We start from the raw sequence: 27,417 nt of genomic DNA, 5'->3' as shown, positions 1-27,417 counted from the left end.
TCAAGTTGTTTCAGTGTTCACTCCTAATTAACTTTCGTATGATAGAGGAAATACATATAATAAAATTGTGCTTATTTTCTTATAATTTTCCTACTGTCAAATGAATACATATCATATCTTAAGCAATTGTTTCACCTTTGCAACCTGCCTCACAGGTCATCTGTAGGATCTTCAGGTTTCAGCAGTTCTGCTTATGTTTTGCTCACTAATTCTTATTTGAGCTGGTGAGTGTACATAACTCTGCGGATCTGTTTCTGTATGTTTAAACATTGATCTGTAATGTATCACAGAGGAAACATGGTTATATGTAGCATCTGGATGTTGCCCTTGTTTTCATTAATGGAACAAATCACCATCATCAAAAAAAACAACAAAAAAACACAAATAAAGGACGAACACTTACATCTCTTTTTATATCTCTTTGTTTTCTCCTGTCCTATTCTTATTGCTTTGATTTAGTTTTATCACTACAGTATGAGACATTATATAGTATTCAACATTTTTATACCAGTTCCTTTTATTCTACTATATTTCCCTATCTTTTAAGTCTGTTCCTCTCGTTTATTTTGCAGTTTATGAAAAATGAGTCGTCTGTGACTTCTCAAACACCTCCAGTTTCACTCTTTTGACACTTCACTTTTGACGAACAAATTTCCCCAGCGTGCTACATTTGCTTGTTGGTTTCTATTTTAACTATTGTTTAAAGTTGTGGGGGCAAAAAAATCACGATACATTATATTTGCTTTTTTCCTCTTGTTAAATTTCAAAATGTGTTATTGATAATGGAGGAGAGTCATTACATTACTGAGCACATCAACAGCTTTCCTGTGCTATTATGTTCATTACTGCTCTGGCTAGCTGAATGATCATCCCACTTCTACCGTATCATGGCAAATACTTGAATATAATTTAAATACGATGCCAGAAGTATGTGTGGTCAGGTCTACTCACACCTTGTTTATTTATTTTATACTTTCTGCTGTGTGTGAGAGGGGAGAAGAAAGGCACACTGAGTGCTGGCATATTATTCCATGCTGGTGATGGTGGTTGGCATTGTGTGATGCCAGTTAGTGGTTGGCGCCAACACACACAGAGCATGGTGTGTGTGTGTGTGTGTGTGTGTGTGTGTGTGTGTGTGTGTGTGTGTGTGTGTGTGTGTGTGTGTGTGTGTGTGTGTGTGTGTGTGTGTGTGTGTGTGTGTGTGTGTGTGTGTGTTAAGAGAGGTAAGTGGTGTGAGCGGAGATGAAATGAAACCTATGACAGAGGAAAACGGGTGGAAATAAGAGAGGTACAGAGAGGAGAAGGAGAGATATATCAGTGATGGAGGGGTGACAGAGGAGTGAGAAGGATGGTGGGGTAACAAGGGCAGACAGGCCATTTCTTTGTGTGTATGTGTATGAGTGAGTCCGTACCTATGTTTTTTTGTGTGTCTGTCCCTGTGTCTTTGTACTGGCTAATCTAGGCGTCAGCAGCTTTTTGAGTCTTTTGTGCTGACAATAATCACACAGCGCTCCTCTTTTCAATTCATCAGCAACAACAACAAGGGATCACATGTCCCTTTTTACAGAATACAGAAAGCAAAAGAGGGAGAGGGGCAGGGAGGGCATGTACAGAGTTAAAGTGGCCATCATGTTGCCCATGTTGCCTAGTTACTGCTTAGGTTTATGGCGTGTGCGTGTGTACGCATGTGTGCGGGCAGGCACGCAAATGCAAATGGTCAACGCCCTCTGCACTTGGTACGAATACAATGGACACTTCCAAAGAACTTTTTTTTTTCTCAAAGAATAATTTATTCCATGTTGCAGTGCGATGAATGAACAATAATTGAACCACTGGTCAAATATGTAGCAAGCATTAATAATCATCATCCTCAGAATAACATTAATAGGAATAGTTATTATTCATTATAAATAAAACAATATCAAAGTGATCAGAGTAATGATTACATCTATACAGGCTACAAATAACAGCATTCTGTTGTGTTTTTTTATTTTATTTTTTGTTATTATTATTTTTTTTTCCTGCTGTTAAACCTCAACTTCACACATGGCCTGGCTGTTGCACCTAACCCTAATGGCTGCCCAGAGCACAGAGAAATATCTTGAGTTTTTCCAAACATTAGCCATTTTGACCTCTATTTTAGAGGTTCCCTGCATGAAGAGACAAGTTTTTACAAAAAAGACATGAGCTCTTTGGGGATCGATCCTCAGTTGACTTTAGGGACAAAATGCTCAGCTCAGTACTTCAGAACATCACTCTGCAGCAGGCCTGCAATGTTTAATTGATCAATTATATACTTCCAGTTTAAATCTGATGATTTGTTTCATCTCCTTCAATTACTTATGGACAAAGTTGAATCAAAACCTTTTTGTGGAATTTTGATGATATCATATTGAGCTGCAGAGGGATCCACCAGAAGATGTATTTACTTGGTAAAGTGAGACTATTTGACAGGTTAAACACTCATGGAAAACAAATATGGCATCCCTACTGTGCAGTGATTTTAAGTATGTAAAGTATCCTAATGGTTCAGGCCTACATCTGAGAAACTGGAATGATTGTTTTGGAGAAAGATCATCTTAGAGTAAAAGTAAACACTAATAATGACTTACATAAAGTAAACAAACATTTCATTTGTGTAACATCAAAAATCGAGGTGAGCATAAACTTTCAGGGAATACTATAAGGAACTTTGCAGACAGCTGAAATACAAGAAAAAAACACACAAATCGTTACAGCACCAAACCATATAGTCAGATTCTACTGTGTCCATCAGTAGTGTAATTTGCAAATAATAGTTGAGCCCAATAGCTTATCACAGACATTCCAGTATACAAACAATATAAAATTTAGGCACAGAAATGCCCCAAATGTGTGGAATTGTTTTGAACACTGTCACCATTAGTCCATATGAGAACACTTACATTAGAACTGTCTGATCAACTAGAAAATATCTTGGTCATAAATATTACTAACATTAAAAATGAAAGAATCCGCTTTTCTAGACTGGATCACCAATGTCTTAGAATGCATTGAGCTACAGGGATATTGTAGAAATGAGGCTTTGATAGTGGCTGCATTTAGGAATCTTGATTTTACACTAAAGGGCAAAATATTGTCTATGATGCTCTGGACGCCTGAAGGCACAAGCCAGGAGGGGCTGGCCACTAAATGGTTGGGCAGGGGAGATCACATAGTCAAGAACAAACACCCAGAAAGTCTCATTACAATAAGAAGGGGAAAAACTAAAAGAGGTGGCAACAGGGTAATGAACAACTGAGGCTTGTTTTTTGTTTGTTTTTGTTTTTTTCTTTTCTTTTCTTTTTTGGCCCAGTTGGTCTGGGTATGTATGAAAATGTGGAAATGCTACTGAGCTTTCCTGCTAAAGATGTATGTTAGTGTGTTGTGCATGTTCCGGTTCATAGAAGAGATGCTCTATGCTTGTACAAAGGAGAGAAAAAAAATACAGAAACATCAGGTTTTTACTTTTTTTTTAAATGTCCATGTAACTTAAAAACATCCACAATAAAAAACGGTTTTATATATTATTTTCTATGTACTAGTTCATTCCTTTATCACAATGATGGGCAGAAGATTATTCCATCAACCTTTGTCGTTTCCTTTGTTCCTTCAGAGAAGGTTGAAGAGCAAGCTTGGCAAACTAGAGTTGATACAGGGGACAAAGGAGAAGCTTCTCTCTAAGTGCAAGGAGTTTAAATTTTTAACTGATTTGCTTTTAAATGTACAAAAGTCTGAACACAGTGCATGAACGTGAGTATCTTCTGACTCTTGAGTGCAAGCCCTCTTCATCGTTCAAGATCAAAATGATTTTGTTATTCAATATCTGGGGAGGAAGGGTTGTAATTGTTGGGCTCTGGAAACCTCAGACCAGCATCACTTCAAATCTTTACCGTGTCATGAACATCATTAAACACCATCAAATGGATTTCAATGCAAAAGACTTCCGTAAAGTCTTACTCTGTGCCCTTTTATTTCATACACATCACATGGTCCTCTGAGGTTTGTCCTGCTTTCCACACTTCCTCCCTCGTCCTAGTCAGTCATGAAGAAGCTCTTGCAGACAGTTGGGGGATTTGAAGATCTCTGGAACCTCACTGTCCAATTTGCAGATCACCTTGTAGATAGCCTTCTTCCAAGATGGGTCTGCATCTTTACCAGCTACGATAGCATTAAAAAACTCACGTAGAGTCACCTGGGCCACCTCCAGAAATCGATCAGGAACCTAGATGACACAAAATGAATGGGGAGGGGAGGAAGTGGGTCAGGTGCAGATGTAGAATAAAACGAAATTGGTATATGGTTAGTTTAAGTGTTTCAGTTTAAGAGAAACTTCCCCAAAATACCCTTCCACGCAATTTCAGTATCTATGACATCAAGGTACAAATACAGAAATGTAGAACTGTGCTTCTTCCATATATACAAGATGACCAGCTTCACCTCAGAAAGTAAGCATTAAAAGGTTGAAGCAGTGACTCTCTGGGAAAGTATGTGAACACCCCAACATGATACCCACATGTAATCCCAAAACCATGAGTGTTAATCGGGTACTATATCAGATCCCACTCTGGGTCCAGGCTTTCCAGAGGAAGCTGAAAACTGGCGACAGGGATTTGTTCGCTTTTAGCTACAAACACAACAGTGAGGCTGGCCTCTCATGTTGAGTGAAAAGACTTGGCTTGCAATCGGCTTTTAGTTCAACCCAAAGGGGCTGAATGGAGTAGAGGTCAGACCAAACTTAAAACACGACCATTTTTTCAGGTATGATTTGTGTGGTTGGGAAGTTTTCAGCATGGGCCTTAATACTTTTTGCAGCATTGTATTTTCGAAGCATTTCTATATTTCTCTGCAGACATTTGATCGTCTGAATATAATGTTTTTAATCGAAAGTTGATCTCAAAAATAGAGACAAGTGTTTGTGAAAGAAGTATGCCAGCTTTTTGTGGAATTGGCATAGAAATTAAGCTTAGCTTGGCGCTATGAATGTTAAGTCATAAAAATGTCAGATTTACTCCATCAAAAGTAATTAAATCAATGTTCCAAATGTTCTCTTATACAGTAAATTACATAAACCTCTAAAATACTTCTTGAATATACGAATGTGCTAAAATCTTATCTTATTTCACATATTTAACAGCTAGACATCAGATGCATCTTAAAACATCTAATCTTGTGACCCCAGGGCTTCATTCTTCTCCTTTCTTTATGTGTTGCTAAAGATTTTGGTAATACAGTACAATAATATTAATAATAATAATAATACATTTTATTTACAAGCACATTTCTTAAAACCCAAGGACACTTTCTAATATATAACAGAGGATAAAAGAACATACACTCAAAACAACATATATAGGTGAAACAGTGATGGATAAAATTGACATAGATTAGAAAATGAAAGAAACTGCAGTGGAGGTCAGGATGAGTATTATTCCTCCGAGATTCTGAATTTCTATGAATGCAAAAAAAAAATATCCACCTTTATTTGTGAATTTCAATCCATCTTTGTGTGAAACAAAATAAACACATTATAAATTTGTGATGATTAAACATTCAACAATGAGAATCTGGAGAAAAGCAAGATGTTTTTCTCCTCTATATTTCATTCAATAAATCAACTTCATGTTTTTTTTCCCTCTTTTTTTCTTACTACTAATGAAGGACCCCAGTGAGTCATGTCCTTGAAAGGGAAATATTCCTTTCAAACATCTTACAGATTTTAGAGCTAACCTCATCTCAAAAATCAAAGACAGAATGCAAAGAAAGAAGAACAGGAAAGCTATTAGTTTTTAATGTTTGAAGTATAATTGGAAGGATGATGAATCAGATTATATGTGGTTGTACTTTACACGTGCACGTATTTCCACTCACTTAGGGTTCTTCTCCATTTCTCAAAACCCTTTCCAGTTGTGCATGTTTGGTGGCGGGGCTCCCAAAACCCACTGATAACAGCTGATGACATCTTTTGCATGTTGGTGCTTGAAACACATTATAAACATACAGAGCTGACTCTTCCAGGCAAGGTGCTTCCTCCTATAAATTTCCACAAACTCACGCCCACTGATGGTGACCGTAGCAATCAGGGTGTTGCCCTGTCACGCGTGGCAGGATATGCAAAGGTCAACCGCTACAAGAATGAATGAATCACCCCCCCATTCACACACACACACACACACACCCTAAATTATTCCCTGGACACTCATACACTCTGTCTACCTGAACCTACCCTCTCTCTCCTTTAAGCACCCCCCTTGAGATGAGAGTTATTTCAATGAGTCCCACTATCACTTTCTTGCTATTATACAGTTTTGCTGCCTTGTACAGACACACACTCTTACTCACTTGATAAAACTTTTCAGGCGTACAATTACACAAATGAACCAGAAAATCCAGCTTTATGAAAAGTTTTGGCTCTCTGCCCCAGTTATTGTTATACCTTTCACTACATATCCAATTCGTTAGGACGTGATGATTACAATGCATTACAACATGCTTATGTATTTGCATGCAGGTGAAGCTAGGCAATATCATGCAAATAAGAAGCCATTTACTGCCTATGCAGGTGGTTTTAATAAGCCCTCGTCAATAGAAAATATCTTCAGAACAGCAGTTCTTGAAATTTATCTAGGATAAAAATTACTAACAGGGTGAAATCTTGCCTATAAATTGAAATCCAGCCAGGCAGTGTTTGCATACTAATCAAGAGCATTATTCCTCAAGTCCTAATAGGGCCCATCTTAACTTCACCATATTACCTTCCTACTGCCACAGGTGCACATGGTGGTGATATTATTTTCCTATAGTCCAACAATGCAACAAAAAGTGGTCAATCAGAGAAGTTTACAGAATTTAAGTAATTTCAACTAACTGCAGACTAGAAGTATAATATTGCCAAAACAGGGGTAGATGTGTGACTCTACTGAATCAGCAAGCATACATGGTTATTACCAGTATGATTGATCACTTCTGGTCAATTCTGCTCAAGAATTAGATTTTTAGGGAGGCTCTAAAAAAACAGTTCTGCTCTTTCTAAAAGACAACAATACATATATTTAACACACTTGTATTCAAGTTGGAAGCAAGTACAGAACGTCAAAGTCAAGCTGCTGTTATAAATAGTGTCCGTGGAACTACCCTGAGGGGGAGCAGGAAAAAGAGGAGTTTGATCTTGAAGATGAATGTACCTCTGAGACACTATTGCCCCTTTTGATTACATCATTTCATCTTAAGTTGTTGATAAAATAAGTTTAATTTGTCTTTTTAATATCCCTACAACTGTGAATATGTGTTCTAATTAAATCCTTTTCTAAAACCCTTGTAAGGCACATTAATAGAGAACCTATATAATGTTATAACATTACTCCTCATCAGTTTGTGTAGCCTGCTATCGTGGCATTGTCTGATTTGGCATGACTATTTTTTAAAATTTTTTTTTTTTAATGTTTCAGTTCAACATGCATCATTATTACAGGAGCCAAAGTGGTGAAACGAGAACACAGGGTGCGAAGCACACTGCTGATTCAAAGAGGGGAAAGAAAATACAAGCAGGAAGACTGAAATAAAGTAGGTAGAATACTGTGAGTCTGCCAGCTCTACTGGACAAATACACAGATACACACTTGGTTCCAGATGCCCAAATTTGTCTGGCCATCATAAATCAGTCCAATAAAGAGATCTAAATTAGGCCATCATCAATACAGATGGGCTATGGGCTTGTATCCCCTGTGTGCATGTGTGAGTGTGTGATTTACTCCTGGCTCGGATCTTGATATGTCTAGTTGCCAGGAGAGGGAGAGCGAGCAAGGAACGGGGAAAATGGGAAAGGGAAAGAAAGATAAAGAGGAAGAAAGACACTTCGTTCCCAGTAAACATAATTCGCATGATTGCTCCGGTTTGGTGGGTAAATATTGGATAAAGGCAAGCTCAATTACTCTCTTTTCACACACACATACATGCAACAACACGCGCACACACAAACACACACAGAGATGTAAGCACAGACGAGAGCCTGTAAATTTTCTAAATTGCTCCTCAACAAAGAGGCTCATAGAGCCGGCCTTCTTCGCCTGTTTCCTTTCACTCCTTCTCATCCTTTCCTTGTCACTGCACCTCTTATTGGAATCCACTTAGGTGCAATGAATTTTAACATCTTTACCAGATTAATTAGGAAAAAAAAAAAAAGTCCTCAAAATTCAGCCGAGACACTGTAGATTCTGTCATTTTGTTCTTAAAACATTAAGTGCCAATATTAAAAAGGTTTGATCTGCAGTTCATGAGCTGAATTGTTCAGTCGGAAGAAAAACAAACACACAAAAAAAAACCTTAAAAAAGTCATTAATCACCAAGTTTGAGATTCCAAAAATGTTAACAGTTTTTAATGAAGCAGATCACAGTATACAAAACTGTGCATATTAAAGAGCTTGATCATCAGTGTTTTAAGTTATGTTCTCTGAAAGTGCCTCCTTGGGGTTAAGGTTAGTGCTAATGATAATGCGAGTGCTAGTGATAATCCTTTAATACAGAAAACATTTTTTTTCTTCCATGAGCAGTAACTGTTGTTGGGAAATCAAAAAACAAAACAAAAACCAAAATAAAAAACAAGACTAGCAGTGAATTCCTGCTTGGCTGATTTAGTATATTCTAAAACTGCGGACTGTATTGCACGAAAATCATGTTTTATTTGAAGGATGAGTAGTATAACCAGTACAAACAGTGTTCTGTTATGTTTATATTTGTTGGCTGCCTTCATTACTGTTAACTCAACACATAAATCAAGTTATATTGAGTCATATTAACAGCTGGATGTTGAAATCAGCTTTTCAACTTTGTCTTTGAATCTTGTTATTTAAAAATCAAAATAAAAATTTTGCTATGTCATCTTCTCTCAAAAAAATCTCAGTTATGAGCTAAATAGACAGAATCAAATGATGAAAATACAATGCTGTCTTTCTAAATATTTCCTTTTGCCTATGTGCCTGACTTTTTCATATTCTGTTGTTCTTTTCCATTGACTATCAATGATTTTCACCTATTCCCATTTCGCAATGTAAAATGTAGTGAATTTTAAGCAGTTTTAAGATTGTTCCAGTTAATGTGAATACAAGAACCACTTTAACTTGTACTGTGTATTTATAGAAAGTGCTATCTCATCAACCTCCTTACACAGTAAAATTGGGCCTGTCAAAACACCCCAACAACAGTCATCGATTTAAAGATTTAACTGCAGTACAGCATTTGGTATGAATGGAACCTAAAAACACTTCCTATTCATAGCAGTGATGAGGTGACTTACTTCCATTGTTCTTGCTTCTCTAATGTCGGCAATGGCAAAATGCCTCTGCAATACTTTCCTTTTATTATTTTTTTCACGAAAGATTAGGATGATAAAAACTAAAGATGGGTTTTACTTATGTACATTTATCTGTGTATGCTCAGGTGAAACAAACATTGAAACAAACATTTAAGAAACCATGGATGAACCTCCAAGAGTTTTTAAGAATCTGTACTAAAATATTTTAAATGTTAACCAAATGATATCTATATTATTATTTTATTTTGTTAATTCTTCAACTGTGTTAACGTTAATTGTATATCTAATCAATCACTAGTCCTCAAGTTGTGTCTGAAACATTTTTTTTTTGTTTGAAACCTCCAAACTAAATAAAGCTCCTTGTACACACCCGATCACTCCTCTTTCTACATGCAAGTGTCTTGAGAATCTGCTGTTGTTTTAATCTGTTGCTGGCGCACACTCTTGCTCTGTCTCCAGTGCCCCTTTACGGGATACAGTATGTCAAACTCTCCAGGATGATTTCCTCAATGTCATGGTGTAACATGGACAAATGTTTTTGGCAAGTGCTTCGGGGGGTATATTTTAGAAGTGGATGTGGTGTTCCTGGGCAGTATGTTGGGGCAGTGGTTAGTGCTGCTGCCTCACAGCAAGAACTTCCCTGGTTTGATTCTAGCTTCTCTGCCTATCTGTGTGGAGTTTCCATATTCTACCCTTGTCTGTGAAGAATAACTTCAGATTCTCTAGTTTCCAAAACCAAAAGAAGGCAGCAGTGCAAGTGCAGTTGCTAAATTGCTCATATGACTGAATGACAGAGTGAATGGTGGTTTGTCTCAATACAGCCCTGTGATTTGACTGGCAGCTGGTATGTGTTAAACCCCACCTCTTGCCCAGTGACAGCTTGGATTGGCTCCAGCCCCGCTGCAATCTGAGTACGGACAATGATTATGATGTTTCTATTCATACAACAGGGTTCTGGAGGTTCTTTGAAGTTCAGCCAGGGTCCAAATGTACACGTGAATACAGTAAGTCAGTAAAAACAATGACAATGACTTCAGCAACTGATATCCAGAGTTTGGGAAAATAATCACAAAATCATGCCATCATTAGTATTTCCTCAGTGACCCATGGTACATATCCAGGGGATTTCTTTTTTGTGACAATTTACTAACTTGAATCCTTTTCAAAGCGCCATTTGCCTCAAAACAATTTTCTTAGATCTTGTAAAACAATCTAGAGATTTCTTTTGAAAGTCAGCTAGTGAAGCAAATTACCCAGCATCCAACTAATGATCAGTAATGCAACAAGACTCATAATACAGCAGCTTTTGTAATATCAATAAATATTGTATTATTATATGGTACAATTAACCCTATAACAATAAATCTTTAGAATTGTTAAAACTCATTTTTGCCATGTCTCTCATTTACAGGAACTTTAGAACAAACTGATTAGTCTTTATTTAATCCATATCATACATATGTGACTTAACTCGTTGCAACAGTAAGGTTTACTGGTTTGATAGCACTTATTTGTCATTGCAGGCTTACAGTCTCAGTTTTCCAATTGTCTGTTTTCTTCCTACCTCCACCTTTTTTCCTGTTTGCTCCATTACCACACCTTGACCATGTGGCTCGTTTGGCAAGTTACTTTTATTTTTCATTTTTTTTATCAATTATGACATAAACTGTACTCTTTTCTTAAAGTGTTTTTTTGTGTGTGTTTCTGTTTGTGTGCATATGTGGACAGTGTGTGTCCATGTGTGTGTTTGCTTTGCTTTCAAGGTAAGGTGGAGGCTGGAGGTTCCTCTAGGGCATTACCAATATGTTTCCTTCTTTGCTACTCATTTGTCAATCAGTCACTGATCTCACTTTTACCAGGACAATGGCAATAAAGTTTGTCTTTGTTAAGACTCCATGTGACTCTGAGGAAGGGTCTGCGTCCTGAGATTGCGTCTGTGTTTCCACTATCTCTCAGTGTGTGTCTTCTTTTTTGTGTCTTTGTATCAGTGCACGGCTATGTGTTCTTTGATACACAGCGTGTTGTCTTGCATTGGTTGTGTGTGTGTGTGTGTGTGTGTGTGTGTGTGTGTGTGTGTGTGTGTGTGTGTGTGTGTCAGTCATGGAGGACAATAGCCTGGGTCATCTGACTAAGAGGCTGCAGACCACTAGTATCACATGACAGAGGCTGAAGGCCACGTCTTTGTTACCAAGCCTATTGTCAAAGCTAAGGAGACAGCTGGGGCAGGGGAAGGGACTCACTCAACACACACACACACACACACACACACACACACACAGGAAGACCTTAACACGGGTACACATACACCAGCCCCTCGTGACTCCAACCATGGCTTGGTGACAAAGATGATGCCTTCTTCTTCTTCCCAACTGGAATACCAAGACACACGCGCACACACGCACACACATTCTGCAAGCAGATAGCTATAATTATAGTGACAGAAACTGGCAGGTGGTATTGTCTGTACCATACCCCAGTCTGTATCCAACCGCACCAGGGAGGCAGAGGCAGCCAGTAGATCCTCAAGCATACTTAACTTACGTTTTACAACTAATTTGTATTTGAAAGTGTGTTATCATTGCCAGATTAATGTTCATTTACTCCCTGCCCACCCATTAAGCTGGTATTTATGACTTTGTGATGATTCTTTTTCAGATCCCTTTCAAATTGCATTGCGTTAAATGCCACCTTTTTCTTTTATTTAATCAGGCCTTTTTAAACCAACCTAGTGTTAGTTGTCACACCACATATTTCTAAAATACAATCCAAATATTTTATGGCAGGAGGCATGCACTGTATAAAGTAAATTTACAACAGCTTAATTTATACTACTATTGTTTTGTTTCAATTTACTTTGGGGAAATTAATTATCAATTTTATATCAATATAAATTTTCTGAACTTTTTTTCCATTTCAACCCTCTTGAAACAAAAATATACAAATACTGAAAATACAAGAAGGTGGTGTTACAAGATATCAGGTTATTATTAACTTAAAATATACCACTGTAGATCATTTTTTCATGTAGATTGTATGATCTCCCATTTTCCCATTTCTGCAGATAAATTCTGAAATTCAATCGAAAAATATCCAAATAATGAGAGAAAAGGAATTTTATACTAAATGTAACACTGGACTGGATCATAAAAAGTACATCTGAAAAATATTTGGGGCAGTTGTACATGATTTTAACCCAATTGAAGTTCTACTCAAATACTTTCTCAAATACATTTAAGAAATACATATTTAATTTTCTGGTACGCCGAATTAATTTGAAAGCTTGAATTACAGTCTGATGATTATATTCTAAGAGAAAATGCATTTAGATTTTTGGTTGTTGAAATAGTTGTTTTTCTTTTTTTCTTTTAATTTGTTGTCATTGTTTTGTCAAAGGTGCTATGCTGTGTATTAAATATAGTTGTTTATAATGTGATGCACTATGCATGTTATTTCTCCAACCAACTCTTAACCTTCTCCAGGCAGATGTTGCAGATTTGCGACAGCCAAATATCAGATTTTTCCTGCAACTCCAACTTAATTTGAGCCTGAGAGGGTTAAAATGTCCCCATTTTGGGAAAAAAAACAAACAAAAAAAACAGTAACATAATAATAATAACTATTTTAACATTTACAGAGATAAAACATCTGCATAGTTTCTGGTTTCTGAAGGAATCCTCTGAGGTATTTTTTGCAAAATTATAGCATTGCATTCAGCAGGTTCAACTTTATCAGATCTAATAATGAAATGCAAATTTCAGATTTTGATGTGACTGCACTTCAAAAAATGTAACAGAGGTCCGAAAGTCGAAGAGAAGACTATTTAAAACTGACATATACTGTATGGTGAGAGATGAAAGAAAGCAGGGCAGGTGTACAGTATGTGTGTGTGTCTTCTGGGTAGGTTACATGTAAAAGATAAGTGCTGGGGGAAAAAAGAAGACAAAGGACAAGTGAGGAAAATGGATCACAAGAATGAAGGATGAAGGGATGTATTTTTTTCTCGAGGGAATCTACATTTTCAGAAATATTGAAAAAACATTAAGATTATTAGCTGGACAGCAATATTTTTTGAATCAGAATAGGATATACAACAAAGGGGAGTGTGTGTCTGATATAAATCCTACTTTTTTGAATCAATTGAGACCCCTTTCAATGAGGAAATAAGATGAGTGAATGAATGAATAAGGAGAAAAAGGTTGACAAAGAACCTAAAACGGTGGAGAAAGACATGAGAAGTTTAGCCTTTCAGCTTATGAAACCAGATAGCCCTGAAATGTGAGTTTGTGACCACTCTTTGGCCTCCAGGTGTGTGTGTGTGTGTGTGTGTGTGTGTGTGTGTGTGTGTGTGTGTGTGTGTGTGTGTGTGTGTGTGTGTGTGTGTGTGTGTGTGTGAATGATACAAAGTCAGAGGGCAAATTTTGGTAGCGACCGCACCCACCCTTCAAGAAAAGGTATCTCTATTCTTTCTGATCTACACAAGTGAGTATCTGTATCTGTATCAGTGACGTGCAGTCAGTAGAGGCAGAGGAGGTCGGGCCTCACCTATCATCATGGAAAGAAAAAAATGCAAAATAAAAAAATAAATTAAATGGTTATATTTATTCAGTGATTTGTACTATCAAGTTATTTTCCACGTAGCTTCCCCATTTTAATTTTTTTTTTCAAAATTTCTAAAAAAAATTCACATTTACCGTTCAAATATGAAGAGATTGCGCAATGATTCTGCTAGCTGTGTTGGCATGGTATGAGCTGAGACCGTATTGTCGTTTCTGTGGATGTCCCTATTAAAAAACACTCTTAATATATGAACTAAATTTCCATAGTTTAGCTGATGTGTCGAATGTTTTTCGTCAACAACTGTAACGTGTTACTCGTGTTTCTCGTAATCATAAAACGACTGCGACAAGACATTAAGTGAGGCACGCAGTGACAGCGCCTCATGGTAGGAGGCACCGCTGATCCCAGGGGTCCTTCTTACTACTCGGCTACGGAATAATAGAAGTAGCAATAGCAAGCTACAGTTAGCAAATCAAGTGCAGCCATGCAGCTATTTTTGCCGATTTCATCGGGCTGTAAAGCTCACAAACGGTGAGGGATGAATGTGAATCTCCTGGCCAGTTTCTCAACTTTTTGGGCCAGAGGGATATCGTTCAAACTGTTCCTAAGGCGACAAAGTTGTTCCGGCTGGTGGTCACCGTTCCGGCTACGACAGCATCGGCGGAGCGGTCATTCTCGGCACCGAAAAGACTCAAAACATACAGTCGGAACAGGACCGATCAAGGATGACCGTGTTCAATGGCAGTGATTTCCACTGAGACAGAGAGACTCTTTAAACTGAGGAAAGAAACGGAAGACTTCTACAAGCAAGTTATCGATGCTTCAGAAGGAGCGGCGCATGGACGTCATTTATGAGTAAAGGTAAGAGATAGTAACGTTTTTTACAGTTTGTATATGTAAAGAATGCCGATATGATATATTAATCAAAACAGGTCAACTGCTGCCAATAAAATGGTGAATAAGTTACTCTGTAGGGTTCATATGTTTGTAAATCTGACTGTGATAACGTCAGTGCCTCACCAGCCATGAACCTCACCGCACGTCACTGATCTATATGTGTGTGTGTGTGTGTTTGTGTGTGTCACAGCTGCGCTGTCATTTGGTGCTGACAGAGCCAGCAAGGATCCTTGAACTGGAAAGATGAGAATGTCCTCCACAAAGCTTCATAAAAACATCTCCTTGTCCCTCTTGGAATCACACAAGTACATCTACATATAAGACACCTTCACAACTCACACACTGTCAACTACTATTGTTCATTCAGTCAAGAGTTGGCTTGGTTGATGTTGTAGGACCTTCAATCCTTTAATAGACATTGATAAATGACATTCAGAAAATAGATAACAGCGTATAAATACTGTTTTTTAAACTATGTTCTAAAATTTTTGAAGAGAAGACCCTTTGGGGTATGTAGAATATGGATGCATTGTTGGTGGATGGTGAGGAACAATGCCCTCACATAATGTACTGATAAGGAACATTACTAAATGACCAATTTTAATAGTTATTAGATTAAAAACTTGTGATAATTCACAAACAGAATAACAAAGTTATTTAAATTAAAAGAAAAAAAACATAATGAACAAAAACAGTACAGCAATGTGGTACTTCTGCCTCATTGGATAATATGGGTCAAACTAGATTTTCCATTGTTCTGAAAAAGTCAAATATTTTTAACTTTTGCAATATTCAAAATACTAATGAATCCTAATATACATGCTATGGATTATCCTGTGACTACACAGGCTATTCTTTGGTATTAAAACAAACTTGTATGCTCTTTTAAGGTTGTGAGAGTTGAGTGTGCTGCCTGCATTCCAATATCATACCAGAAACTTTTAACAAAAAGACTTGAGTAAAGAATACCGTGCCCAATGTTGCTGGCAGACTCTTCTCAAAAAATAGGAAATGTTTCCTTTCCTCTTGGCAGAATGAAGAAGCTGATACCTTTTCCCTGAATGTCCTGGCAAAGACGATTTCTGTCTTTTTCTTTTTTTTTTTTGAAGATGAGACTATTCCCAGTTTCCTTTCCCTTTCTCAATTTTCCCCTTAACTGCCTTCCTGTCTTTGCCCTCCTCATTAGTAAGTGGGCAGAGATGTAATTAGGACAAAATTGTTTCAGAAAAAAGGGAGGGTGGGGAAGGAGGAGAGAGGAGATCTGAGCTGAGAGACAGGGAGCGACAGAGGTAAACAAGAAAGTAGTTTAAAGAATGTGGCTGGAGAGGAGGAGTAGAGAAGGTAATTAATGAAGCTGTTTAATTACTGAGGCCTGTTTACGCCAACTTTGGAAGACAACTTAGTATACCCTCAACAAATTAGACCTACCTTTTCACAGCAGAAATCCACAATGACTATTTAAAATGGAGGGCATATGTACTAATTACTAATGTCATGAGATTTTCATATCAAAACAAAACCTGATTATATTTTACCAGTTAAAAAAATCAATAAAGTTTTAGTTTAGTCTTGAAGATATTAACAATAAATTCAAGCTACTTAGCCCTGCATTGCAAATTTCAATCTGGCAATTAAGAAAGAATAAAACAGTGAACAAAAAACTTTTAATGGCAGTACTATAATAGGGATTAGGAGTTCAAGATAGGGGGAAGTAAATAAAGACACAAACAGAAAGGCAAGGAGGAATAAGAAGGGTATAGGGAGGAGACAGAGTGATGGAGGACAGATATGAGATGATAGAGGAAACATATCAACCAGACAGATTTAATAGGAAAAGGTGGAGGAAGGTGAGAGAGTGACAAAAGAGCAAGAAGAGGAGGACGGATGGAAGGAATAGATGAAGCTGATGAGGGACAAATCAAGGTGGAACTCTGATGATGCTAAATTTGGCAAAAGGAGAAGATGTGTATGATGAGAGACTTGCTGAATCGGCCATGGTTCCAGTTTCATGCTTCTGAGTTTGGGGGGGGGGGTCGATAGAGAGAGCGAAAGTGTCCCTTGCCAGTAATGTTCCCGCAGGGTGGAGTGGGGAGGGGGTTGTGGGGGGATGAAAGGAGGCAAGCAGAAAAGAGGACAGACTAACAGAAGAGAATATACACCAACCTTTACAAACACACCATCACCATTGCAATTTTCCTATTAAGGGCAAACAATTTTGCTTCTTGTCCTGACTGTAAAACTATTGCAATAAATTAGAAATCTTTTACTCCATTTTCCTATATCTTGGAAATGTCACGACAAGTCATTAGCACAATCTCGTCCTTCAAATTCTAAGTACTGTGTAAATCAACTGCCATACTTGTGAAATGTTGTGAAGATGTTCTTGGTTACCAGACGAAAAGAAATCTTCCCCTGTGGTTCTTCAAAAAGTCAAAGAGGCACGGATGCCTTTCATCTATGAAATAACGATGTTTTAAATCTTTCAGTGCTCCGAATGTTTATGTTTTTTTTAATATTGACAAAATATGTTTCAAATTTTAAAACCACAATTACAAGGCACGCTGGTTTAACAAACCTTTGTTTCATTTTGGAAAATTTGAAAAGATTGGCTTTTAAAGGTGGCAATTTATGGTGTGACTATGACCCAGACCAAATCATTAAAATTTTAACTGGACGGAAAACCCGATGTGCGATGTTTGAATTTGACTTGGTCAGCTTTTGGCTAAACTGTCAAATGTGCTCAGACTGATGAGAGGCTGCTAGAGACTGCTAGTTTGGCCATACAATTTGAAGTAGTTCTGCACACCATCTTTAACAACTGCAGTGTTTCCTCTCATTCCAGGATAATCATCCCCCAAAACCATGCCAATATTGAGTCCATTTTAATCCCCTTTCAGTAATCATCAGGTATTCCAGATCTGAGGCTTGGGTCAAGTGATTTGGAGACATAATTTGATGTCTCCAGCTGAATGAAATGTGGTACTAAATTAATTAAAAGATACAAAATATTTTTTTAATGGATTTATTTTTAATTTGACACTTAGAAACTAACTTCAAACTGTTTCACTTGAAATTATGACGCACTACATTGCTCACTTAGTGCTAGTTTTCAATAGCCAATAAGAAATAGCTGAGTAGGAATGTCTGAATCAGGTGTTGCATAGGTGTTGCATACTTCTCTACAACTTGCCAACTACCAGTAGTGTTCACCCCTTAGTGATTCCGTACAGCTCACAAGCAACAAAATCAAGCTCCAATTTTGTGTGGCTCTCCTGTTTCTGAGAAGCAATTGTTTTTAGTTAGTATAATGCTGATTTTTTTTTTTTAACCATCCTCTGCTACTGAAAATGAAATACAGACCGCAGAATATTCCGTTGCCTGCCTCAAATTCTGACCCTACATAGTTGCCGATTGCATTTAAAATTTCAATAAAATGACTGATGCTCAATGACGCTTGGCTGGATGCAAAAAGACTTCTGGAGTCTTAGTATGTTTTCAACCGAAATCTTGAACCTGGCCAAATTTCTGTCAAAGAGCAATACGAAGTTCTGAAATTCCTGACATCAGATGCTCATGAATACAATCCTCGAAAATAGCCAAACTGGGGCAGTCAAAATAAAAACACACCGTGATGATTTGCATGTGTGAGTATTGTTCCGTTAAGGCACCTGTGAAAACCTACCTGACTCATACAAAGTATGCGAAACATTTGAGATGCATTCCTATGATGTAATGACTATTCAAATGACAGGAAACCACAGTATGTACAAATTTTACAAGTTAAACTAACAACAAAATTTTGCTATTCCTATTCATAAGCAAAAGTGAGAATGTGCGTATATGAGTCAGGCAGTGAGGTGTGTGCTAATGGACGTCTAATGCTGCTGATGTTATGTTGAGTAGTTTAAGGGCCCTCAGGTCCCCTTAGACCAATATTGGGAGATGAAAAGTGAGCAAGAGAATGTGACTTCTGCAAATCGCTTTGACAAGGACACCCACGCCTACAGCGGCGTCCTCTTTCGCCTCATCGAACAGACACACACACACACACACACACACACACACACACACACACACACACACACACACACACACACACACACACACACACACACACACACACACACACACACACACACACACACACACACACACACACACACGCGCGCGCATGCAAACGCACACATTCTGCGACATCCACACCTCAGCAAAATCATGAGGTGACTGTTGCGCTCTAAACAGCTGACTTGGTAGAGGACATTTGCAAAATTGTAAGTTGTGCTGAATCCTATTTTATGTTGTCTTAAAACTCGAATTCCAAACGGCCGCATGTTAAGTCCTGACATAAATGAACCAACTGATCAGTTACTGTATATCTGAAAAAAAATCTGATTGAACTCAGTTGAATAGTTCGCTTTTACTTTATTATGGCTTATACATCATTGATAGAACCAATTAATAATGTCAGGCAATGTTCTTAGTCATCCAGGTGATAGCCTTTCAGTGTCAAGAATGTTATCATGGCAACAGGATATTTTTTAGTTTTTTCAGAAACTTAACTAAAAAAAAACTAAAAGAAATCAAGTTGCGATGATAAGCTTGGAAAATGAAATCACCTTTGCCAAACATTAATTTTCTCAGAAGTCAGAGAAGCCAAAATACAAAATTCTTGAATCTTGGTTCTGGTTTTGTTGAGATTGATGATTGTGAATATTGTGATCACTGAGTTTTTACTTTAAGATTTTGCACACCACTATTTTTAATATTGTTATCAACAATCACAGAATTGAATTGTTTATTTACAATTTGTTTGTTAGGTGATCATCGTTCCTATTTCATGACATAACCCTCCTATAATGAGCTCACCTCAAAATCATTGGCTTTGTTGTAGTGCATGTTCAGCGCCCTGAAGAGTTCAGCGTCACGACCAACTGTCAGCTCCTCAGCAGTGGTCACTCCATCGTTGATAGCCTGCCGGGCGAACTTTTCCATTTGGATGTAGTAGAACTCCCTGAAGTTGCTGAACCACTTGATTAGCTGGGAGGTGATGCAGCGATTGAACTGAAAAAGTTTAGATGAGTCAAAATCTTTACTTAGAGAGGGATTTTTAAATAGTTCCCAATGTACCAACAGAATCATATAATTATATGTATACATAAAATTCTTCATTACTGTAAGAGAATTGATAATGAACAAATTCTCTATTTTAAGAGGATTATCTGTCTGTCTGTCTGTCTGTCTGTCTGTCTGTCTGTCTGTCTGTCTGTCTGTCTGTCTGTCTGTCTGTCTGTCTGTCTGTCTGTCTGCCTGCCTGCCTGCCTGCCTGCCTGCCTGCCTGCCTGCCTGCCTGTCTGTCTGTCTGTCTGTCTGTCTGTCTGTCTGTCTGTCTACATATGGTATGTGGGTAGATAGACAGGTGAAATGGTTGTAACATGCATTCCTTATTTGCATATGCACTTGGTCTTTTGCATTTGGTCTCCCATATATGAAGCAAACCATGGAGGAATAAAAAATAACACTGATAGCCCAGTGAAAGTGTGCGTGTGTTTGTGTGTGTGCAGTGAAGGGGAAAAACGGCTTTGACACAGAGATTAAGCTCGGTATTGTTACAAGACATCGTCTCACAGGAACAAGGGATGAGCAGAAGAGATGGGGGGTGAGAGATGAATGGACTGAAGTAGTAAAGAGAGGTGGAGAGGGAAAGAGATATTTTTCCAGGAGTGGTCAGAAGGAGTGACATAATGGATCATAATTGGGAAGGGGTGTGTGTCTTTGTGCGTGTATCTGTGTGTATGTGTACAATTTGGGTTGGGGGGAGTTGACCCACAAAGGAATATATGATTTCTCAGAGATGAATACACTGTCTCCCACAAAAAAAACAATGTCATCTGCCCATCAGAAAACAAATAGATCAGTCATTACATTATAGACATGCTATGGCATGCAACCAACGTGTGTATTAAGATCAACATAAATCTTGGGCTTTATCGACTAAGAAAAAAAAAACCACACCTGTAGATGTACCTCGAGATATGTTCACACACATTACATAATGTATACATTGGTATTTTGTGGTTCTCATTGTAGTTATCATTTATTTATATGCAATGTTTTGTTGAGACATGAGGGTGGGTCTGAAAGTATTTGGAAATATCACATTTGTTTGCTGACATGCCAACTGACCTGCCATCTAACTGCTGCGCCATCTACCTCATCACAATCAGCACAAACCAAGGAATAGAGAGAAGAGAGACAAAAAACAGGCAGAGAATTAAGGTTGGGGGGAGGGGGGAATGCTGAGCTCGAGAAATGCCATTTTTTGTTTGCGATGAAAAGGGGGAAAGGGACAGTGTCAGAGAATGTGTCAGGGTCTCTTGATGGCTGGTGCTTTCAGCCCTGAGGGAGCATTTTGGAAAGGTGGAAATACATATCCTTTAAGATTTTGCTCACTTTGAACACATTTGTCATAGCGATGCATTTTTTTTTTTTACTTGTCTTTTTTATAAAGGGCATCTTAAATGTGCAAAGTCTTCAAATTAAAAAGGAGGGCTTTTCAGTGGAATCTAGAAGAGTAACAGATGCAGTAACGTCATAGAAACAAAGCTTAGGTTTACTGAAAACTGTATTGCCACTGTATTATTGTATTGCCATTAATAAACTAATAAATACATTAACAAGATTAAGCATTTTGAACATTTTTAGCTATCTATAAAATCTGGTAAAGGCTAAACAGTTCACAAAATCAAGTAATTACTCGACATTATCAGTCACCAAGCTTTGCACTGCATGAGATTTTTTTTGTCTTTTGAGTGTCTGATATATTCCCTAAAAGATTGCCAACTCTAAAGCAACAAAGCAACTTTAAATGCCTCTTTTGGAAAAGGAATTTTAATTCAATTTTCCTCAATTGTATATTCAATTGAACTGCTGATCAGCTTGACTAATGAAGTACTTCAAGTTAATAATAACTTAGCAAAGTAGTTGTTGCTTGTTAATGTCTCCATGTTGCCAAATTGCCTGTGTTACTTCAATTAACAAGAGGAGTTAGAGGCGGGCTGGATTCTAATTGATTCCTGCTGAGACAGTGGAATTGAGATGTCATTCCAGTCTCTCAAGGCAGTTTCTTTTGGGCTCTTGTTGGTATGTGTCATTTTCTGTGTGTGTGTGTGTGTGTGTGTGTGTGTGTGTGTGTGTGTGTCTGTGTGTGTGTGTGTCTGTGTGTGTGTGTGTGTGTACACAGGCAGTGAAAGACACTCTGCATGGCACCGCTTATCTAATTAGTCCCAACTCCTCCAGTCTTAATGAGGTCTTAATTACTCTCACTTACTCTCTCAAGATGAGACGGCAGCAACCTCAGAGTGTCATGCTAACATATATGATTGTCTGGTCAGACGGCAAGAGCGTGCACGTTGCAATTAAGATTTTGTGTGTTTGCGTGTGCGCAGGTGCATGTGCATGCATGCACACTTGCTCATCTGTGCCTTAAACAGTTGTCAGCTCAACCCACTTCCCACAACGTGTAAGGCAGCCATTGTGCATAAGAGGCTCATCTTTAAGAACCAGTTTCCCAGAGACAAAGTCCATTCAAGTCCAATTAGGGGAATCCATTCAGGGCCCTAATTCCCTTACAGTGAATCTGCCTGATCCTACTAACACATGCTACTTATTGTTCCCTGGGAAGGAGAGAGGTGGAGGGTTGAGGGATGGGTATTACAACACAGTTAGAGAGATGGTGAGAGAAAGAAAAAGAGAGAGAGACACTGACCCGGATTTTGGAAATATGGTAATGATGAGGGCAATGAATGCAAATGAAACGGGACACACGCATACACAGACAGGCTGCAATGGTGCTCTCTGTTGACACACACACACACACACACACACACACACACACACACACACACTTAAAGCCTATGAAAAGAACAGGCTCTCTCATCACAAATCGGATTAGCTATCTTTTTTTTAAAGCTAAATAATATCAACCAAGTTCCTCCCACAGATAAATTTAGTGGATTAACTGAGATTATGACTCAATTAAAACTACATTTGACAATAAGTTTTTATTTGCATTAATATTAGTAAAATATAGCGAAGTATTATGATTTTCTTTAAGAATGATTAAGAGAGAAGGAGATAGGAGATAAAGGAAAATGTAATTTCATATTGTTAATGTATGAAATGTATGAAATGTATGAAATTTTCATGTATTGAAAATAAAATTGTGAGCCAAACTAATTGTTCTTTCTCTTGCTATCATCGACCATAGTGTAATTTGTATTCTAGCCATTACCTGTTTAGGGTAAATTTTTCTACGTCAATGGTGAGAAACAAGGGCCACATGACTATTAATTTTACTGTGTATAATTATAAAAATTATCAATAAAGAGAGTTTTACGTCTTTTTTCTTATGGTTTGGGGACACAAGCCTTTTTCTAATTTCCTTTTTTCAGAAAAAATAAATAAAACAAAAAGTGATATGCTTACTGGTGATTAAATGGACAATGTCAGCATTTAACTTCTGTCTGTGTAAAAAATGTCACAAATGATAAACAAACAGTATTTGTCTTCTAAAACCTCATAGACTCTGAAGGAGATAAATAAAATCTAAAAACTTAAAATCCCGCCAGAATACCTACTGTTAATATTTGCAGAAACACCAATAATTTAAAGCATTTGCATTTTTTTCTGCCCATGTTTTACAAATTCAGTAAAACATTGATGACAATCTGTCAAGAAAACTTTATGCATAAGAAAAAAGAAATTTCTTTGAAAATGGGTTGATGCTGTCATGTTCACGTGGTATATTGAAGATATATATATATTAAAAGATATATAAGATATCTATATCTCTATATATATATTAATGTCAAACATGATAAAGACACATATACTCTCATCTACAAAATTAAAGTTCCAAATACTTTGTGTTTGTATGTCAACAAGGCTTCAGTAAAGGCCCCTGTAATTCTCACTGTTTGTGACTTTGACTGCAGTCATAGATTAGACAGGAAATGATACAATCCATGTGCTACAAGAAATGGAAGGCAAAAGAATTGCAAATGTATCCTCTTCTTCATCTAAATCCATATTTGTTGAGATGGGTGGGATTAATTTAATTTTATTCTTGAGATAAACTCATTGATTAAGGATGAGATTAACATTATAGGCTAATATAAATCCAAAAAAATATAAACTTACAAAATGGGTCTTTATATAAATGCATTACTTGTGGTTTTTTTTTTTCAATTTCAACTGTAAAACAACTGTTCATTTGGCAACCCAAGAATTAAGATTACATTCTCGGATAATAGAAAGTTTTAAACAAGAGGAGTAATCCGATTCTGGACAATTGTCACAATCAGATTCTATGTTTTTCTCGTAAATTCCTTTCTTTTTCATTAAAGATACACATTTTGAATTAATATACACTCATACATAGTACATTTAGCAGGAGTACATTTGTAAAGAATTTCTTCTCTATCTTTTATCTTAATAAAAGCTGGCATTTAAAAATCTGACAGGATCTGGGCAGCAAATACATTCATTCACTCAGTAAATGTATCATTTCCAACTACTTGTCAGTGTGCAAATGAAGGTCTAACATATCAATAACATATCAAAAAGAAAAATTTAGATTTTTCTGCATGTGTTGGGCATTCAAATTGGGGAGAGCAGACACATATTTGACAATCTTATCGTTATTAGTTCAAAGGAAGTTTAAATCTCAAACTGTTTTTTACTTATGGTTAACTATAAAACTGGTAAAAATCAGTTTTTAAAGAATAACTAAATTAACTAGAAGATAAGTTTGCAGCATATTAGTTTGCAATTTGTTTTTAACAGTATAACTACATGTGTTGAGACTGAGGTAATAAACAAGATTGTTGATAACAAATCAGACTCACTGGGAGCAGGTAGGCTTAGCAACCTTGTGTTTGCTTAGCAACCTGGTGTCCCAGCGACCCTTGTTGCCATGGCAGCAAAAGAGGATGTGGCACTGCCATGAGGAAGTGGTCAACACAGATATGAGCCAAAGGGCAGCTGGTGTGTGTGTGTGTGTGTGTGTGTGTGTGTGTGCTCGTGTGTGTGCGCACGTGCGCTTAGGACTGCTCATTTGAATACAGCGTCCTGAATCCATCGAAGAGCCTTATGCTCCTTTGAAAACCATGTAGCAGTGGATAAACACGAAACAATTGTAGCCTTTGTTTCAAAACTGTTGACACCCTTTTTCATTTGTTTGTCCACCCCTCCCTAACACCCACAGTTATTTTTCTAAGAAACACCCATCTTAGTATCCATCAATTTTTTTCCTTTAAACATTTTGACTGCACTGCCATGGAAAAATTATTTTCCTTTTCTTATTCATTTTATATTTCTTAATGGTAAATGCTAATTGCATTGTGTGTCGCTGTATTTAAGTTAAAAATTCCACTTATCATTTATGCCAATGTGCGTGTGCGTGTGCTTGTGTGTGTGTGTGTATGTGTGTGTGTTTGCAGGAAAATAGATGCTAAGGTAGGGGGAGGGTGTGTTTGTTAGTGTTTCAGTATGTGTGTGAGAGAAAATGGGTAACCCCCCTTCCCTCCCCTGGCCGATTAAGGCCAGAAACTCTAATTATGCAACAAATATGCGACAGACTGGAGAGCCCATCTGCACTATACTGTCCCTCAACAATATACATCATCTCACATACATGTAGAGCAACAGAGGAATACCAAGAAGCACAATGTGACATTCTCAGGCAGTAATAGCTGGCAAGATGACAAAATGAGATCAGAATCTGACAACCGATGAACTGTTGCCAAACTCAGAACAGCAAAAACCGACAAAGAAAAAAACTGTTTAAAAGAGCAGTTGATCCACCCCTCGCTCAAAACTGAACGCCTGTGATAATATTTCAATAATTATACAGAGTAACTGTCACTTGAATAGAGCCTGACCAATTTGAGCTTATTCTTAAGCAATACATTTTAGTATATCTAAATGAGACATTTTTGATATGCATTTTGATTTTGACAGCAGCTTAACAATTATATGATGGAAAGGTGTTGCGATTTAGTTTGATATCATTGTGATGTTAAATCACAAATTATACTCAAATCAATATTAAGGATCTGCGGCATTAGATTTCCTTACTTTGTTTTCACATCCTACATTCAGTCAACTTTGGATCTCTCAAGCAACTCCAATATCCCTGCTTGGACATATATCTGACTAACTGATCATATCATTTTCATATAAAATATTGTTCTGTATAGTTAACATATAATCCAACAGAAATGCCAATACTGATGTCAGTGAAAGGGTGATAACCAAAAGAATCATTCTAACTTTGCCTTGCTCCTGTACTTCTTACTCAGTCCAAGCTGCATTTTGTTGAATTTTCTGTTCCACAATGTTAATTGACTACCGGCCAGAAATTATGATAAAAAAATCATGCAGCACACATGAGAGAGTAATCCTAGAAATGATTGATTGTCTTTGTTTTTTTAACTTTTGGAAAATTCAAGACCAAAATGGAGGGTTGGAACATCTGAATGAGGATGAGCTCAACCAGTAATGTTTGAGAAAAAAAAAAAATCCTATATATTTTGTGAATGGGTGGAATACCGGATCAGTCGAAGCCCGGGTTAACAACGACCACCATGCAGATGACCTACAGGGTACCAATGGAAACTGGGCTATTGTAGGTCAAAGAAGGTGAGGAGAAATGTGTGTTTGTAAGCAGAGAGAGAAGAGGAAAGGCAAGAGTCTGGGACTGAGACTAGGGACTTTGAATATCGGGACTATGACAGAAAAAGGTAGAGTTGGTCGACATGATGCAGAGAAGGAAGGTGAGTATACTGTGTGTTCAGGAGACCAGGTGGAAAGGTAGTAGTGAGAGAGGATATGAAGGTAGTTGTTGTGAGAGAGGAGGATACAGAGAATAGGGTTAGATGGAGAAGGTTGATTCGCTGTGGCGACCCCTGAAGGGAAAAGCCGAAAGGGGAAGAAGCCGCTTGTCAATGGGCAGCACGGTGGCACAGTGGTTCGCATTTTGGCCGCACAACACAAAGAACCCTGGTTTGAATCCGGCAAGGGGAATAACAGGATTAATAATTGGTTAATTGGCAAAATTGCTCAGAATGAATGAATGAATGAGTGAATGGTTGTTTGTCTAAAATTGTGGCCCTGCGATTGACTAGCCAGGGTGTATCCCGCCTCTCGCCCGATGGCAGCTGGGATAGGCTCCAGCATCCTCTGCAACACTGAGTGCAGGATAATTGAGGGGATGGATTTTGTCAATGCTAAATATTAAGGAAAAAGATAAATGTTGTGACAGTGCCTGAACTGCTTTTCTGCCAATGTTGTAACTGTATGTGCGTGTGCATCGGGGTTTGAGCATGTGTCTTTAATTGATAACTATGAATAATAAGGGTTTGTGATTGTTGATTAAAAAAAACTTTCAATCAAAATTTGACAAAAACAAATCTTTATATCCCACAAATTCAGATGAATAAATTGAATTCTAGTGGAAAAGAAAAAACCTGTTGTACTAATTAAAGGACAGAGAAAAGTGACTTGAAAAGATGAGAACAGAAAATAGAATTACCTTAGAACAATGATAAGGCTCAAAAGGGTGAGGTCAAAGAAAT

The 27,417-nt window shown here is 37.6% G+C and overlaps 1 protein-coding gene across 2 annotated transcripts in view; it reads right to left on the bottom strand.

Moving 5' to 3' along the window:
* Positions 1-1,766: 1,766 nt before the first annotated feature.
* The window catches only part of LOC147233494 (prospero homeobox protein 1-like), a 39,967-nt gene continuing 14,316 nt past the window's right edge, over positions 1,767-27,417 (bottom strand). For both annotated transcript variants that reach the window (XM_086148350.1, XM_086148349.1), the window contains exons 6-7: positions 19,649-19,843; positions 1,767-4,243 (exon numbers count right to left, since the gene is read on the bottom strand). In XM_086148350.1, the coding sequence (XP_086004476.1) occupies positions 4,058-4,243; positions 19,649-19,843 (381 nt within the window). In that variant the 3' untranslated portion in view covers positions 1,767-4,057. The remainder of the gene's footprint in view (positions 4,244-19,648; positions 19,844-27,417) is intronic.

This window comes from Fistularia commersonii, chromosome 6 (genome assembly GCF_037954325.1).
Source record: "Fistularia commersonii isolate RoL2024-O1a breed Wild chromosome 6, RoL_Fcom_v1.0, whole genome shotgun sequence".
NCBI classification, from domain to species: Eukaryota; Metazoa; Chordata; class Actinopteri; order Syngnathiformes; family Fistulariidae; genus Fistularia; species Fistularia commersonii.
The sequence above is the reverse complement of the archived record's forward strand: the minus strand, read 5'-3'. Positions and strand labels throughout refer to the sequence as shown.